The 16,222-nt window shown below is 44.6% G+C and overlaps 1 protein-coding gene across 3 annotated transcripts in view; it reads right to left on the bottom strand.

Moving 5' to 3' along the window:
* LOC137322123 (cullin-9) overlaps positions 1-16,222 on the bottom strand; it is a 344,721-nt gene that overhangs the window by 206,151 nt on the left and 122,348 nt on the right. For all 3 annotated transcript variants that reach the window (XR_010962966.1, XM_067985222.1, XM_067985223.1), the window contains exons 6-10: positions 14,873-15,063; positions 13,152-13,554; positions 5,995-6,395; positions 3,905-4,095; positions 2,931-3,154 (exon numbers count right to left, since the gene is read on the bottom strand). Coding sequence is in view for 2 of the 3 variants with exons in the window: in XM_067985222.1 (XP_067841323.1) it covers positions 2,931-3,154; positions 3,905-4,095; positions 5,995-6,395; positions 13,152-13,554; positions 14,873-15,063 (1,410 nt within the window). In the remaining variant the exon portion in view is untranslated. The remainder of the gene's footprint in view (positions 1-2,930; positions 3,155-3,904; positions 4,096-5,994; positions 6,396-13,151; positions 13,555-14,872; positions 15,064-16,222) is intronic.

Raw genomic sequence — 16,222 nt, 5'->3', positions numbered from 1 at the left:
AGCTCAGCTTGGGGTCGAATAGGACACCGAGATTCCGAACAGTCTGGTTCAGCCTGATAGTGTACAGGGAAAGGGATGGAATCATAAGAACATAATAGGAGCAGGAGTAGGCCATACAGCCCCTCAAGCCTGCTCCACCATTCAATAAGATTATGGCTGATGATCTTCTCAACTCCACTTTCCCGCCCGATCCCCATATCCCTTGATTCCCTTAATGTCCAAAAATCTATCGATCTCAGTCTTGAATATACTCAACAACTGAGCATCCACAGCCCTCTGGGGTAGAGAGTTCCAAAGATTCGCAACCCTCTGAGTGAAGAAATGTTTCCTCATCTCTGTCCAAAATGGCCAACCTCTTATCCTGAGACTATGACCCCTAGTTCTAGACTCACCAGCCAGGGGAGACAACCTCTCAGCATCTACCCTGAGGTAAGAATTTTATACATTTCAATGAGATCACCTCTCATTCTTCTAAACTCCAGAAAATATAGGCCCATTCTACTCAATCTGTCCTCACAGGGCACCCCTCTCATCCCAGGAATCAATCTAGTGAATCTTCTAAGGCAAGTATATCCTTCCTTAGGTAAGGAGACCAAAATTGTACACAGTAGTCCCAGGTGTGGTCTCGCTAAGGCCCTATATAATTGCAGCAAGACTTCCTTACTCTTATACTGCAACCCCCTTGCAATAAAGGCTAACATACCATTTGCTTTCCTAATTGCTTGCTGTACCTGATAACTTTGTGATTTGTGTACAGGGACACCCAAATTCCTCTGAATACCAACATTTCTTAGACTCTCACCTTTTAAAAAATATTCTGCTATTCTATTTTTCCTACAAAGTGGATAATTTCCCCACATCTTACGCCATCTGCCACCTTCTTGACCACTCACTTAACCTGTTCACATCCCTTTGCAGCCTCTTTGTGTCCTCCTCACAGCTTACTTCCCACCTGGCTTTGTATTGTCAGCAAACAGATACATTGTACTCGGTCCCCTCATCTAAGTCATCAATATAGATTGTAAATAGCTGAGGTCCAAGCACTGATCCTTGTGGCACCCCACTAGTTACAGCCTGCTAACCTGAAAATGACCCGTTTATTCCTACTCTTTGTTTTCTGTCCGTTAACCAATCCTCAATCCATGATAATATGTGACCCTTACTCCCATGAGCCCTAATCTTATGTAACAACCTCTTGTGTGGCACCTTATCGAACGCCTTTTGAAAATCCAAATATATTACATCCACTGGTTCCCTCTTATCTATCTTGCTAGTTAAACTCTCAAAAAACTCAGACTTGTCAAACAGTTTCCCTTTCATAAAACAGTGTTGACTCTGCCTAATCATATTATGACTTTCTAAGTGCCGTTACTACGTCCTTAATAATAGATTCTAGCATTTTCCCTACTACTGATGTTAGGCTAACTGGCCTATAGTTCCTTGTTTTCTCTCCCTCCTTTCTTGAATAGCAGGGATACATTTGCCAGCTTCCAATCCAGTTCTAGAATGTAGGGAATTCTGGAAGATCACAACCAATGCATCCACTATCTCTGTAGCCACCTCTTTTAAAACCCTAGGATATAGGCCGTCAGACAGTCAGAGGCAAGGGAACACAGAGTTTATGGTGCGGGCTACTGAAAATTGTGGCTCATCCAAGACGGGATAGAAACATAGAAAATAGGAGCAGGAATAGGCCCTTCGAGCCTGCTCCACCATTCCATAAGACCATAAGAGATAGGAGCAGGAGTAGGTCATTCGGCCCCTCGAGCCTGATCCGCCATTAATGAGATCCTGACTGATCTGATCTGATTCAATATGATCATGGTTGATCCTCTATCTCAATACCATATTACCGCGCTCTCCCTATACCGCTTGATGCCTTTTGTGTCTAGAAATCTATCTGGCTCCTTCTTAAATATATTCAGTGACTTGGCCTCCACAACCTTCTGTGGTAGAGAATTCCACAGGTTCGCCACCGTCTGAGTGAAGAAATTTCTCCTCATCTCAGTCCTAAATGTCCTTCCCCGTATCCTGAGACTGTGACCCCTGGTTTTGGATCCCCCCCACCCCCCAGCCAGGGGAAACATCCTCCCTGCATCCAGTCTGTCTAGCCCTGTCAGAATTTTATATGTTTCAATGAGATCCCCTCTCATTCTTCTAAACTCGAGTGAATACAAATTGAGTCGACCCAATCTCTCCTCATACGACAGTCCTGCTATCTCAGGAATCAGTCTAGTGAACCTTCGCTGCACTCCCTCTATGGCAAGTATATCCTCTCTTAGGTAAGGAGACCAAAACTGCACACAATACTCCAGGTGTGGTCTCAGCAAGGCCCTGTATAACTGCAATAAGACATCCTTGCTCCTGTACTCAAATCTTCTTGCAATGAAGGCCAACATACCATTTGCCTTCTTAACTGCTTGCTCCCCTGCATGTTTGCTTTCTGTTGGACAAGCAATCTGACAACACAGAGGAAGTGGAGGAATCAAGAGCGATGGTGGAGAGGTAGAGTTGGGTGCAGTCAACATATACGTGGAATTTAATTTGTTGTTTGTGGAACTATGCTGTATGCACATTGGCTGATTTGCCTACAAAACAACAATGACTGCACTTCAAAAACATTTCCGTTGGCTATCAAGCTCTTTGGGACTTCCTGCGAATGTAATAGAAATTTTCATTCATATAGCGCCTTTCTCTATTTTCCAAAGAAATGCCAAACGTCAACATTTCTCATTACATATGCGGCTGATGCCCAGAATCATTAGCTACAGCCTGTGCCCATGGTACGTGGCACAATCGAGTGGAGAATGGAAGTAGCTCACTGGAGTAGTATACCAGAATCAAGTCATCTAGGTAACAAGACTGAGCAAGCATTACATTCAAGTAGTTATTCTGGGCTTAATGGTATTTAAAGCACCAATAACCTTTACCTTTGTTCTCAATTCCAGTAGAGAGTTTGTGGTTCAGAGAGATGTTACTGAGGGCCATGATAGCCAGCATCTGCTGATGACTGCCGGTGGAGCTGCTCCCGTTTCCAATACAGCTATATAGGATTGGGCAGATGTCACAAGATACCAACAACTCCGCAAGGCTTTTGTGATTAGAAACCAGCATAATGACAATTAGCAAACCATCCTGAACCGCAGAGGAGCACCTACAGAGGAAAAAGAATCAAAGGGCAAAATATCACTTGGTTAACGGACTAAGATTCACATTATTCCACTTTACTGCAATGTCATGTTAGCATCTATTAATGATTTACTTCAACACAATCCAGTGCTCAAACAATGGACAATACCATTTTTAGGAACAATGTCTCAGCATCCTTGGCTGTGTGAGCTAAACGTGCAAATAGAGTGCAATATTTTCAGTTCAAAGGTCAGTTTGAGTGACGCAATTTCTAATCCAGCCGCTACATTCAATAGTTATTCCAAATATTAACGGCTCCCCCAACTCAATTGCTAATTTCACTGCCTAGTTTGGAGCCAAGGAATATAGACCAAAGGTCTTGATTCAATCGCTCGTCTGTGCTGAGTTGACTGATCTCAGCCAGGATGCTACAGTTTGCCATAGCACTCTTGCCATGATGAAAAGTAGAAGGGGAAAAATAATGTCTGCACTTTTGGTTATCCAATAACTCCCACATGTGCAGAGGGTGACAGCATCCAGAGAGGGGTATCCTAACAGCAGTCACCGCTTTCAGGAGGAAAAGCGGTAGGGAAATGGAGAGGCAAAATGCTGTCTCTATCTAGCCTAAAGTAGTGGCATTTATGATTTAAGGAAGTACTTCGTTATGGGAGGAGAAAGTGTTCAAATCCACAACTTGAGAAAAGAATCTGAAAGGGTAGGTGATGAGGAGAGAAAAAAGCCAATGAAAGAGCATGTTCTGAGAAACTCTCCTTACCCTGAAGTGTTCATCATTTTCGCTACAGCAGTAGGGATAACACTGAGCAGCCCTTTGGAATCCTGGGTAGAGGCTGAGCCAATGCTGGCAAAGATCTCAAGGATGATCTGAGCGTCGGCGTCAGCAAGGTGAGGCCGAACACTTTTAGTTCGCATGTCATACTTGCTGGCTCCAGTCAGGATCTTCAGAGTCTGTGGAGACAAACACCAGCTGTGTGTCTGTTTTTTTTGAGCACTGTATCAAATAAATAAAACCAGTGAAACGTATTGGGGAGAGGGCATCATTGAATGTCACCAGTTTTAAAAGAAAAACTCTTGCATTTATATAGTGCCTTTCATGACCTCAGGGTGTCCCAAAGTGCTTTACAACCAATTAAGTACTTTTCAAGTGTAGTCACTGTTGTAATGTAGGAAACGCAGCAGCCAATTTTCACACAGCAAGATCACACAAACAGCAACGTGATAATGACCAGATAATCTGTTTTTGTGATGGTGGTTGAGGGATAAATCTGGGCCAGGACACTGGGATGAACTCCCCAGCTCTTCTTCGAAATAGTGCCATGGGATCTTTTACGTCCACCTGAGGGGGTAGATGGGGCCTCAGTTTAACATCTCATCCCAAAGACGGCACCTCCGATAGCGTTCCCTCAGTACTGCACTAGAGTATCAGCCTGGGTTATGTGCTCAAGTCTCTGCAGTGGGACTTGAACCAAAAAACTCTGGCTCAGAGGTGAGAGTGCCACCATTGAGCCACAGCTGTTACGGTAACATCGAGCACATCAGTTGTCCTTCCCTTAAGTTATCTGTATGGTAGAGAAGATCAACTTTAAAAACCTGTAAAATGCCACAGTGAGCAACTGAGACCAGAAGATGTAAATGTTGATCTTAAGATTGCCCTGAGATTCCAACCACCCAGGCCCTCACCCCATGCACCGAAGACAACGATCAATCAGGCCAATAGAGATTAAAACATCACTAATGCTGCCAATCTGAAATAAAACAGAAATGTTGAAACCAAACAGCCAATCAGCACCTGATTGATTTGTTAGAACAGATGAACTCTGACGAAGGTATCCAACCTGCCCTGCATTTCCAGTAGCTTTTTTTAAATTGCTGACCAGATATTTCTTTTTGATGAATATACTGATGCTATCAGCACATTTTCTATTACACTCACACACAAGACCAGAAATTTGTGTCTCTTTTGGGGAGATGCCATCTTATCTGCGGATCATATCCTCCCTTAGGTTTTCCTCCTAGCAAATCGATTTTGTCAAAAATGATTGTCCCAGCAGCAATACTCCTGCCATCTGGTGCTCCCCTCCATTCTTCCGGTGCTGATTTTCCCTTCTGACCCCCAACTTTAGTGCCTAATGCCAATTTGAAATTAGTAACAACCCAGCAGGACCGAGGTAGGGAGATTTAAAATCAGCAGCAGGAGCCAGAATTGAAGCCAGAAGGGAGAGCTGACATTTAACTATCACAGCGCTGGAAGGAAGGAGCAACAGCGGACAGGAATGCACTAATTGAATTGGGAGAGAACAGAGAACCGTATTTGTGGATTCCAGCTGACATGAAGTGGACAATTCGGGTGTGTACGAGCTTTATACCAGAGTTAAGGATTTTCCAATTTTGTTGGCTGGAATAGTGGGGGTCTTGTACTAGAATATGTATAATAGTTATATACAGTGATTTTGCCTGGTTAAGTAGGTAGAATATTAAATATATATGACGGAGGAAAGGTCAGACCTGAAATGTTAACTGTTTCTCTCTCCGCAGATGCTGCCTGACTTGAGTATTTACATTTTTTCCTGTTTTTTGTTTGATTTCCAGCATCCGCAGTACTTTGCTTTTGTTTAAATATTAATACTCATTTTAGAAGCTTAATGCATTGTTTGGGAGGTAAAGTTGCCATCTGGGCTGGGAAAGAGAACAGTACGTTCATCTGTAAATGTTCTTCTAGTATTATATTTAAATCTCAATAGATGTGCCCTTGGGGGTGGAACCATAGGATGGTCAGCTCCTTCAGGAAAAGAAGGAAGAAAACTAACTGAGGAGGGAACCAAACCCTGAATTAGATGCTGAACTTACTGCCAGAGCAGCCTGCTGGACGAGAGCAGAACCCTTGTGCTCTTGCATACAGGACAGAACACTCTTGATTCCTCCCTCTGTGGCAAACAGAGCTCTCCAATCGTATCGCTGCATCAGGATGTAAAGCAGCCGCAAACAGGTGACAACCAGTGGCTTCTCCTTCGACAGATTGGTCAGTTCTTCCACCAACACTTTGATCAGTTTGTCCCTGTGGTTGAGGCCAGAATCTACTTTAAGAGGCAGCTTCTCCCGTGTGCTGTCCTCCTCCAACATCTTAGTAATGAACTTAAAACCAGCCACCTGCAAACTTATATCGGAGCTTGACTTCTTCATTATCTCCACTACTTCCCCCATCTTCTCCAAATTGGTCTTTCGTCCAGTCACCTTCGGACAGTTGAACACTAATGAAAAAAATATTCCTTTTAGCTCATTTCAGTTTGGGAGTAGCTGACATCAGAATAAATAATAACCATGAAAGCAGTCAAGATATCATAAAACCCAACTGTCTTTCAAGGAAGGGGACCTGCCACTCCTTCCTGCTCTGGGCTACATGTGGGTCCAGTCCCACACTATGTGGTTGACTCTTGCTTCCCTCAGGGTAATTAGAGATGGGCAATAAATACTGCCTTGCCAGAATCACCCACATCCCAAGACAAGACTCCATTCACTTGGAAAGGTATGGGCGAATAAATGAAAGTCAGCACAGATTTATTAAAGGAAAATCGTGTTTGATTAACATGGTTTAGTTCTTTGATGAATTAACGGAGGAGGTTGATGAGGGTAGTATGGTTGATGTTGTGCATGTGGACTTTCAAAAGGCATAATAGACTTGTAGCAAAATTAAATACCAAGAGATTAAAGGTACAGTGGCAGCGTGGATACAAAATTGGTTACGGGACAGAAAGCAGAGAGTAGTGGTGAACGGTTGTTTTTCAGACTGGAGGGAAGTATACGGTGGCTCGAAGGGCCGAATGGCCTATTCCTGCTCCTATTTTCTATGTTTCCCCAGGGGTCAGTATTAGGAACACTGCTCTTTTTGATATACATTAATGACCTGGACTTGGGTATAATTTCAAAGTTTGCAGAGGACACAAAACTCGGAAATGTAGTAAACAATGTGGAGGATGGTAACAGACTTCAGGTGGACAAAGACAGACTGGTGAAATGGGCAGACAGATGGCAGATGAAATTTAACGCAGAGAAGTGTGAAGTGATACATTTTGGCATGAAGAATGAGGAGTGGCAATAGAATCTAAATGGTACAATTTTAAAGGGGGGGGCAGGAACAGAGAGACCTGGGGGTACACAAATCTTTGAAGGTGGCAGGACAGGTTGAGAAGGCTGTTAAGAAAGCATATGGGATCCTGGGCTTTATTAATAGGGGCAGAGTACAAAAGAAAGGCAGTTATGCTAAACCTTTTATAAAAAAACGGTTAGGCCTTACCTGGAGTATTGTGTTCAATTCTGGGCACCACACTTTAGGAAGGATGTCAAGGCCTTAAAGAGGGTACAGAAGAGCTTTACTAGAATGGTGCCAGGGATAAGGGACTTCAGTTATGTGGAGAGGTTGGAGCAGATGGGGTTGTTCTCCTTACAACAGAGATGGCTATGGGGAGATTTAATTGAGGTGTTAAAAATCATGAACGGTTTTGATAAAGTAAATAAGGAGAAACTGTTCCCAGTGGCAGAGGGGTCGGTAACCGGAGGACACAGATGTAAGGTGATCAGCAGAAGAGCCAGAGGCAATATGAGGAAACATTTTTTTTTAACGGAACCAGTTGTAATGATCTGGAATGCACTGCCTGAGAGGGGGATGGAAGCAGATTCAATAAAAATTGCCTCAAGGATTAGGGGTTTCTTAAAGAAAACAAATCCATTAGCAAGGAAAGTGTAGGGTTCATTCACAGAGTGATCATACGTGGAATGGACTACCAGGTAGGGTAGTAAAGGTGATAATGAAATCAATTCAGAAAAAAATTAGATGCGACAATTGGTGCAGATGGGGGAACTGCAGAGTTTATTTGAATAGAAGGAATGCCCTTCTTCCATAGAATCATAGAATGGTTAAAGCACAGGAGGCGGCCATTCGGCCCATCGAGCCTGCACCAGCGCTTTGCAAATGCAATCCAGTTAGTCTCACTCCCCCGCTCTTTCCCTGTAGCCCTGCAAATTTTTTCCTTCAAGTATTTATCCAATTCCTTATTGAAAGCCACGATGGAATCTGCTTCCAGCACCCATTCAGGCAGCGCAGTCCAGATCATAACCACTCGCTCTGGAAAAAAGTTGTCCTTCACGGCGCTTTCTGTACTTTTGACAATCACCTTAAATCTGTGTCCTCTGGTTCTCAACCCTTCTACCAAGGGGAACAGTTTTTCTCTTTATTTACTTTATCTAAACCCTTCATGATTTTGAACACTTCTCTCAAATCTCCTCAACCTTCGCTGCTTTAGGAGAACAACCCCAGCTTCTCCAGTCCATCCATGTAACTGAAGTCCCTCAATCCCTGGAATCATTCTAGTAAATCTCTTCTGCATCCTCTCTAAGGCCTTCGTATCCTTCCTAAAGTGCAGTGCCCAGAATTGATCCCAATACGCCAGCTGCGGCCAAACCAGTGCTTTATAAAGGTTCAACATGACTTCCTTGCTTTTATACTCTATGCCTCTATTTATAAAGCCCAGGATCCCATATGCTTTTTTAACCACATTCTCAACCTGTCCTGCTACCTTCAAAGATTTGTGCACACGTAACCCCAGGTCTCAGTTCCTGTACCTCCTTTGGAATTGTACCATTTAGTTTATATTGCCTTTCCTCATTCTTCCCGCCAAAATATATCACTTCGCACTTTGTGTTAAATTTCATCTGCCATTTGTCCACCATTCCACCTGCCTACTTATGTCCTCTAAGTCTATTACTATTCTCCCTGTTTACTACACTTCCAGGTTTTGTGTCATCTGCAAATTTTGAAATTGTGCCCCGTACACCCAAGACCAAGTCATTAATATATATCAAAAAAAGCAGTAGTCCTAGTACCGCCCCTGGGGAATACCACTGTACACCTCCCTCCAGTCGGAAAAACAGCCATTCACCACTACTGTTTCCTATCACTTAGCCAATTTCGTATCCAAGCTGCCACTGCCCCTTTTATTCCATGGGCTTCAAAATTGATGACAAGCCTATTATGTGGCACTTTATCAAATGCCTCTTGAAAGTCCATATACACAACATCAACCGCATTGCCCTCATCAACCCTCTCTGTTACCTCATCAAAAAACTCAATCAAGTTAGTTAAACACGATTTGCCTTTAACAAATCCATGCTGGCTTTCCTATATTAATCCACACTTATCCAAGTGACTGATAGAAATGTTAATCCGAAACAAATCTGGCCTGTAGTTGCCGGGTTTATCCTTACACCCTTTTTTGAACAAGGGTGTAACATTTGCAAGTCCCCAGTCCTCTGGCACCACCCCCATATCTAAGGAGGATTGGAAGATTACGGCCAGTACCTCTGCAATATCCACCCTTACTTCCCCCAGCAACCTAGGATGAATCCCATTCGGACCCGGTGACTTATCTACTTTAAGTACAGCTAGCCTTTCTAGTACCTCTTCTTTTATCAATTTTTAGCCCATCCAGTATCTCAACTATCTCCTCTTTTACTGTGACTTTGGCAGCAACTTCTTCTTTGGTAAAGATAAATGCAAAGTGCCCATTTAGAGGGGAGCTGAGGAGAATTTTTTTTATCCAGAGGATGGTCGGGGTCTGGAACTCACTGGCTGAAAGGGTGGTAGAGAGGCAGAAACCCTCAATTCATTTAAGTACTTGGATGTGCGCCTGAAGTGCCGTAACCTACAGGACTATGGACCAAGTGTTGGAAAGTGGGGTTAAGCTGAATGGCTCTTTTTTGGCCGACACAGACACAATGGGCCGAATGGCGGCCTTCTGTGACATAACTTTCTACAATTTAGTACCTAAGCCATGCCCTCTGTCTCCGTGCGTAGATCTCCTTTTTGGTCCCTAATCGGCCCCACCCCTCCTCTTACTACCCGTTTACTATTTATTTGCTTAAAGACTTTTGGATTCCCTTTTATGTTGGCCGCCAGTCTATTCTCATACTTTCTCTTTGCCCCTCTTATTTCCTTTTTCTCTTCTCCTCTGTACTTTCTACATTCAGCCTGGTTCTCCCTTGTATTATCAACCTGACATCCGTCATACACCCCCTTTTTCTGTTTCATCTTTCTCTCTATCTCTTTTGCCATCCAGGGAGCTTTGGTTAATTGTGTAATCAACACTAACCAAATAGATTCTGTCTTTGACCCCTCAAGGACAGCCTCTCTCTCCAACATTGCAATATTCTCCTTACCAATACAGCCACCCCCGCTCCTTTCTTTCCTTCCCTATCGTTCCTCAACACCTTGTATCCAGGAATATTTAGTACCCAATTCTGCCCTTTTTTGAGCCAGGTCTCAGTTATCGCCACAACATCATATTCCCATGTGGCTCGTTGCGCCTGCAGGTCACCAATCTTATTTATCATGCTTCGTGCATTTACACACATGCACTCTAAACCTATCTTAGACCTTCTCGTATTCTCTCTTAATCTGATCCCACCTAATCCTCTATTTCTTACTCTAGTGCTATCTGTCTCTCCCAATTCTTTGCGCACCTTATTTCTCCTTTCTAATGCTACATCTTGGTGCCCACCCCCCTGCCAAATTAGTTTAAACCCTCCCCCACAGCACCAGCAAACCTCCCCTCAAGGACACTGGTCCCAAGCTCTGTTGAGGTGCAACCCTTCCATCTTGAACAGGCCCCTCCTGACCCAGAAATGGTCCCAATGCCCCAAGAGCCTGAAGCCCTTCCTCCTGCACCATATTTCTAGCCACGCTTTAACCTGCCTTATCTTCCTACTTTTGCACTCACTAGTACGTGGCACGTGGAGTAATCCAGAGTTTACTACCTTTGAGAGCCTGCTTTTTAACTTCCTCCCTAGCTCCTGAAACTCTGTCCGCAGGACCTCATCCTCTTTCTTTCCTATGTCGTTGGTACCCACATAGACCACAACTTCTGGATGTTCCCCTCCCCCCACGGAATGTGCTGCACCCTCTCTGTGATGCCCTTTAACCTGGCACCAGGGAGGCAACACCATGCAGGACTCATGTCGACGGTCACAGAAATGCCTGTCTGCCCCCCAACTATCAAATCCCCTATGTCTACTGCATTTCTACACTTCACTGCGTCCCCTGTGCAGTCCTTTGTCCCACGGTGTCAAGCTCATGACTGCACTCCTTCGTGGTATCGTCACCCTCAATGCTGAATACCAGTTTGAGAGTGCCACACACCCAAAAGATTCCTGCAATGCCTGCCTTTTCCTACCCTTTCGGATGGCCAGCCACTTGCTATCCTGAACACACTGTGGCTGAGGGGTGACCACCTCCTGGAACATACAATCCAGGAAACCTTCAGCCTCCCTATGCTCTGCAGTGATTCCAGCCACCCCTCAAGCTCAGAAACCCTCAGCTTGAGCTTGAGCTCAAGCAACTGGAGGCATTTCCTGCACATGTGGTCCTCCATCTTTATCTTGTGATTCTGTGCAAAGATACTTGGTCCCACCCAAGCACCACAGTTCCTCACCACCCCAGATTAGGAAAGGGAGCAACAAAAAAAAATGACTATGGGTTCTCGCTGCTGCTCCCTGCAGGAACTGCTGTTATGTGGACGATAGGTAAGAGTGGGATGGAGCTCGGCTCTGATTTCATCCACAAACAGTCTACCAATACTCACTGTCTAGGCTCAAATGAATAACGGCCACTTGGGTGAGTGACTGGGGGCAAAGACTGCTGCCATGGAGGGCTGTTGGCACCTTCAGGGAAAGAGGAGAGTGGAAATAATCAGAGACATAGCTGACAGCGCGCTGAATTTGTGAGCTCAGTGAGTAGTTCCTGGCACCTTTAGGGATTCTCATCGCCAGGATGCATTTTCAAATCAATTAAAATCAATTTGGATCAACACTGACATTACTGAATTTATCTCTCAAATTGTATTCAAATAGTGAGTGCTGACATCCTCCTAATAGACTAGCTCAGAGCAGTTACTGTGGGAGCTAAGTCAGCATACACAACTCAAGGTGAACACCACAAGTTAATGCTGTATTCACTGATGCTGATACAGCTTTCTAGCAAATACTAGAACAGCAATTGAATATGTGTCAGGCTACAGCCTCAAATAACCCACCAGTCAATGGGCTCTTTTCATGTACCCTACAAATTCGCATGTCTTTGGTCATGTGATGGCAACTTTCAGAAAGTGTTCACTGAACCTGCTGAGATTCTTTTTTGGGGCTCCGTGGATTATTTTATTTTGCCCAATTTTCTCTCAAAGACATTGAACATTGCTCAGGGCCAGTTTCACGGGTGCCAGCAACAAGTGGCCAGTCTTCACGCTTGAGCCCAGACAGTGTTGACAGGGGTAAGATGGATGGACTGGAGAGGGATGACAGATGACGCTGATGGGGAGGGCAGGTGACAAACTGGAGGGCGAAGATGGATGTGATAGAGGAGATAAAAAATTTAAGAAAATAATACTGAAGCTCAAATTTTCTCAATTTCTTTATACGTGGAGGTTGAACAAATGAATATGAACTCCACTGGATCACAGAACTGCTGCCTACGTCCCCATTTCATTTTTGGCAAGGGGAAGATTAACTTATCCCACTTCTCCCAGTCAAGTCTCCAGGGTCAAAAGCATGGGCAACCAAGGCCTCCTTGTGGTTCTGAGTGCAAACTGCACAAGTGGCCCAGTGGCTCTTCCTTCTCATAAGAACATAGGAAAAGGAGCCTGTTCCGCCATTCAATGAGATCATAGCTGATCTGTATCTTAACTCCATCTACCCCCCTTGGTTCTGTAACCCTTAATATCCTTACTTAACAAAAATAAGGGCTATCATCATCAAAAAGTACCAGGCTCCTGCACAACTGTCCCCCACAAGGCTGAAATCAATTAATATCACAAATTTGAACCAATACCCGGCCAGTCTCTGCAGTTCCAGCGGTTTGCACCCAGTGCGGTGTGTTGACTACCGAACCACTACTTTAAGTGCTCTGGTCATGCAATTAGAAAATCAGATCCCGACATCCCACGTGCAGTGGACACACTCACCTTTGAGTTTCTCTTCAAGATCATCAGGTAGCTCCAACTCCTCCATCCTGCCCATCTCCGTCAGTTGCACAGCATCGTTTTTGCTTGAAGTGGCTGCGGTGTTAGAGAGGTCTGGAAAAACTTCTTTCTTGGCTTTCTTTGACTGGGAGGCAGATGATCCAGAGGAGGAAATCATGCCAGTGGTGCCAGATAAGGAGGTGTACTCGATGTTGGTTAGTGCACCAGAGAGGTTGTCCTGATCCAGCCCTCGCCTCTTCAAGTAGTGTTTGGTATAAACATGGGAGCTCTCCAGGTCAGTCAGGTAGGCCGCTGGGCAATATGGGCTCAGGAACTGAAGCAGCTTCTGCGCAAGTTCCACTGGTACAGTCAACTGAATCAACGCACTCTCATCCATTACTGAAATCTGCAGAGGCGAATCAAAATAGGCTCAAAAATTATTAGCATTTGTTCACAAGTATTACAACTTTATAAGAAGGCATACTGATTATTCTATCATTGTATGCCACCTCATGACCATTTTAACTTTTGTTCAATAAGTTTTTTGTTAGACATGTTATTGGAGCTCCTTCCAATGTTAGACATGCTGTAAAGCAAAGCACTGAGCCAGACTAAGATCCCTGAACTATGATGAGCTTGCTGATCTCAACCAAGGAAGCAGGAGGGTTGCTACAATTGGCCTCAGAACTCCCTGAATTTGTTTTGGGGTGGGGGGGGGAGGGGGGGGGGGGAAATCAGCCATGATTCCCATTTCTGATCATCATCCTGCAAACTTGCAGCAAAGTGAAGTTAAAGATTGGGTCAGACCCGACTGTCATATGCACCACAGCTGAATATTCTGCCAACATCAATGAAGTGAGAGGCTCACTTAGGAGAGAATCAGTAAGCACCCACGGATTCATAAGCCAGCACAAGTTAGCATCTTCAGGAAAGGACAGCAGAAAACTGAGGTGGGGTTGTGGGGGGGGGGGGGGGCGGTAGAGTGGGAGAGACAATAGACATAGGGTCGCAAAATTAAGGGAGAAAAATTCTGTACATTATCCATTCGATCACCACAGTCTGTTGTATAGTCAGGTACCAAAATCTCTCCAGAAAATATGATATCAGACACCTTTGTGTGAGTGACTCACGGAACACATAAGATTACAGCTCAAGCTCTATAGCCCAGAAGGAAGGTCTCATTATATAAAATATTAATGAGTATAGAAAAGGCAAATCCAGATTACTACTTCAAATTAATTCAACAAAGTAGGGCCACAGGAAACATATTTAAGTTAATGAAAAGTAAATTTAGATTTAGGAAAATCTTTTTTTTTACTGAAACCGATAAACATTTAGAATAAGGTGCAAGGTGGGGTAGTAGAGATATAACAGGAGAATTAGAGCACTAGGGATTGCAAAGATGACAAACTAAGTGCAGATGATCGAGGCCATTCAGTCCATCTAGCTCATCCTTCCACTGGAATTTTCATCCATCACAACCTCTATCTGTCTCTTGAATAGTTCCAGAGTTTTTACCTACATTACCTATTTCAGGTTCAGGGAAAGAGCTTTTGATGGTCAAAATGACCTTTTCTCATCCTTGACCTTCCTTATATCAATGTCCCACTCTACCAGACAAGAGTGCTGGTGTACTGCAGCAGAACTGGTGTTGTACATGCATTTGTAGATACAGCCAAACTTCGCCTCTCAAAGCCCCCCACGCCATCACTCTGCTCTCTGACCTGATCCTCCAGGTTCTGTCTGATGATGTCAACAGCCTCCTGCTGCTGTTTTGGTTCCAACTTCTTGATGAAGAAAAGCACCTCCCACCATTCTGAGCGGCTGAGAGTAGAGGAATCCTCGGAGATGCTTTCCGATAGATAAGGCAGGGAGTACAACCCACCGGGTGGTTTATGAAAAAAGGTCTGGGCAACTGAAAAACAAAATAAAATTTTAAAAATCATGCAACACCCCACCACCTTTGATAAAGTGAATGGATTCTCTGAAGATTCACATTTCACTAGCATCAGGATTGTTCTCCCTGAAAACCAGTCTTCGAGACGGGCCGATTAGTTTTCAAGATTACATCTCCTTCTGGAATGTGCCTTTGCAAAGAAGGTCTGGAGAGAGATGCAGTGGTATCTGTCCAGGTTCGTCCCGAGCAGTTCCATAACACAGGATTCTGTGCTCTACGGGCTGTTCCCGGGGACGCACACTGAGACGGACATCAGCTGCTGCTGGAAGACCATCAACTCGGTGAAAGACGCCCTTTGGTCTGCCCGAAACTTGCTGGTCTTCCAGTACAAGGAGCTGTCCTCGACCGAGTGTTGCAGACTGGCACATTCCAAGGTCCAGGACTACGTGCTGAGGGACGCACTGAGGATGGGTGCAGCCGCTGCAAAGGCTCTGTGGGGAAAGGCAACCGTTTAGAGCCTTCCCGCCATTGTATACCGAGGGGCTGCAATCAGGGAAAAACCCCCTCGGGCAGAATGTAAAATTCTAACTGATGTAATGTAACGGTAATGAATCTGTAATGAACCTGGAAAGAATCTGTAACGTACCTGTTATCAAAAATGTGTATTGAGTGTACTGCAATGAGGCACCCTAGAGTGTCATGAACTGTAATTGTGTCCAATGAACATAAGAACATAAGAAATTGGAGCAGGAGTAGGCCAATCGGCCCCTCGAGCCTGCTCCGCCATTCAATAAGATCATGGCTGATCTGATCCCAACCACAAATCTAAAGAACACAAGAAGTCGGAGCAGGACCCGGCCACATAGCCCCTGGGCCCTCTCCGCCACCCACAGGGCATTGACCGATCCGAACTCAGCTTCATGTCCAATTTCCTGCCCGCTCCCCATAACCCCTAATTCCCTTTACTTCTAGGAAACTGTCTATTTCTGTTTTAAATTTATCTAATGATGTAGCTTCCACAGCTTCCTGGGGCAGCAAATTCCACAGACCTACCACCCTCTGAGTGAAGAAGTTTCTCCTCATCTCAGTTTTGAAAGAGCAGCCCCTTATTCTAAGATTATGCCCCCTAGTTCTAGTTTCACCCATCTTTGGGAACATCCTTACTGCATCCACCCGA

The sequence above is a fragment of the Heptranchias perlo genome, chromosome 5 (genome assembly GCF_035084215.1).
Source record: "Heptranchias perlo isolate sHepPer1 chromosome 5, sHepPer1.hap1, whole genome shotgun sequence".
Taxonomy (NCBI): Eukaryota; Metazoa; Chordata; class Chondrichthyes; order Hexanchiformes; family Hexanchidae; genus Heptranchias; species Heptranchias perlo.
The sequence above is the reverse complement of the archived record's forward strand: the minus strand, read 5'-3'. Positions and strand labels throughout refer to the sequence as shown.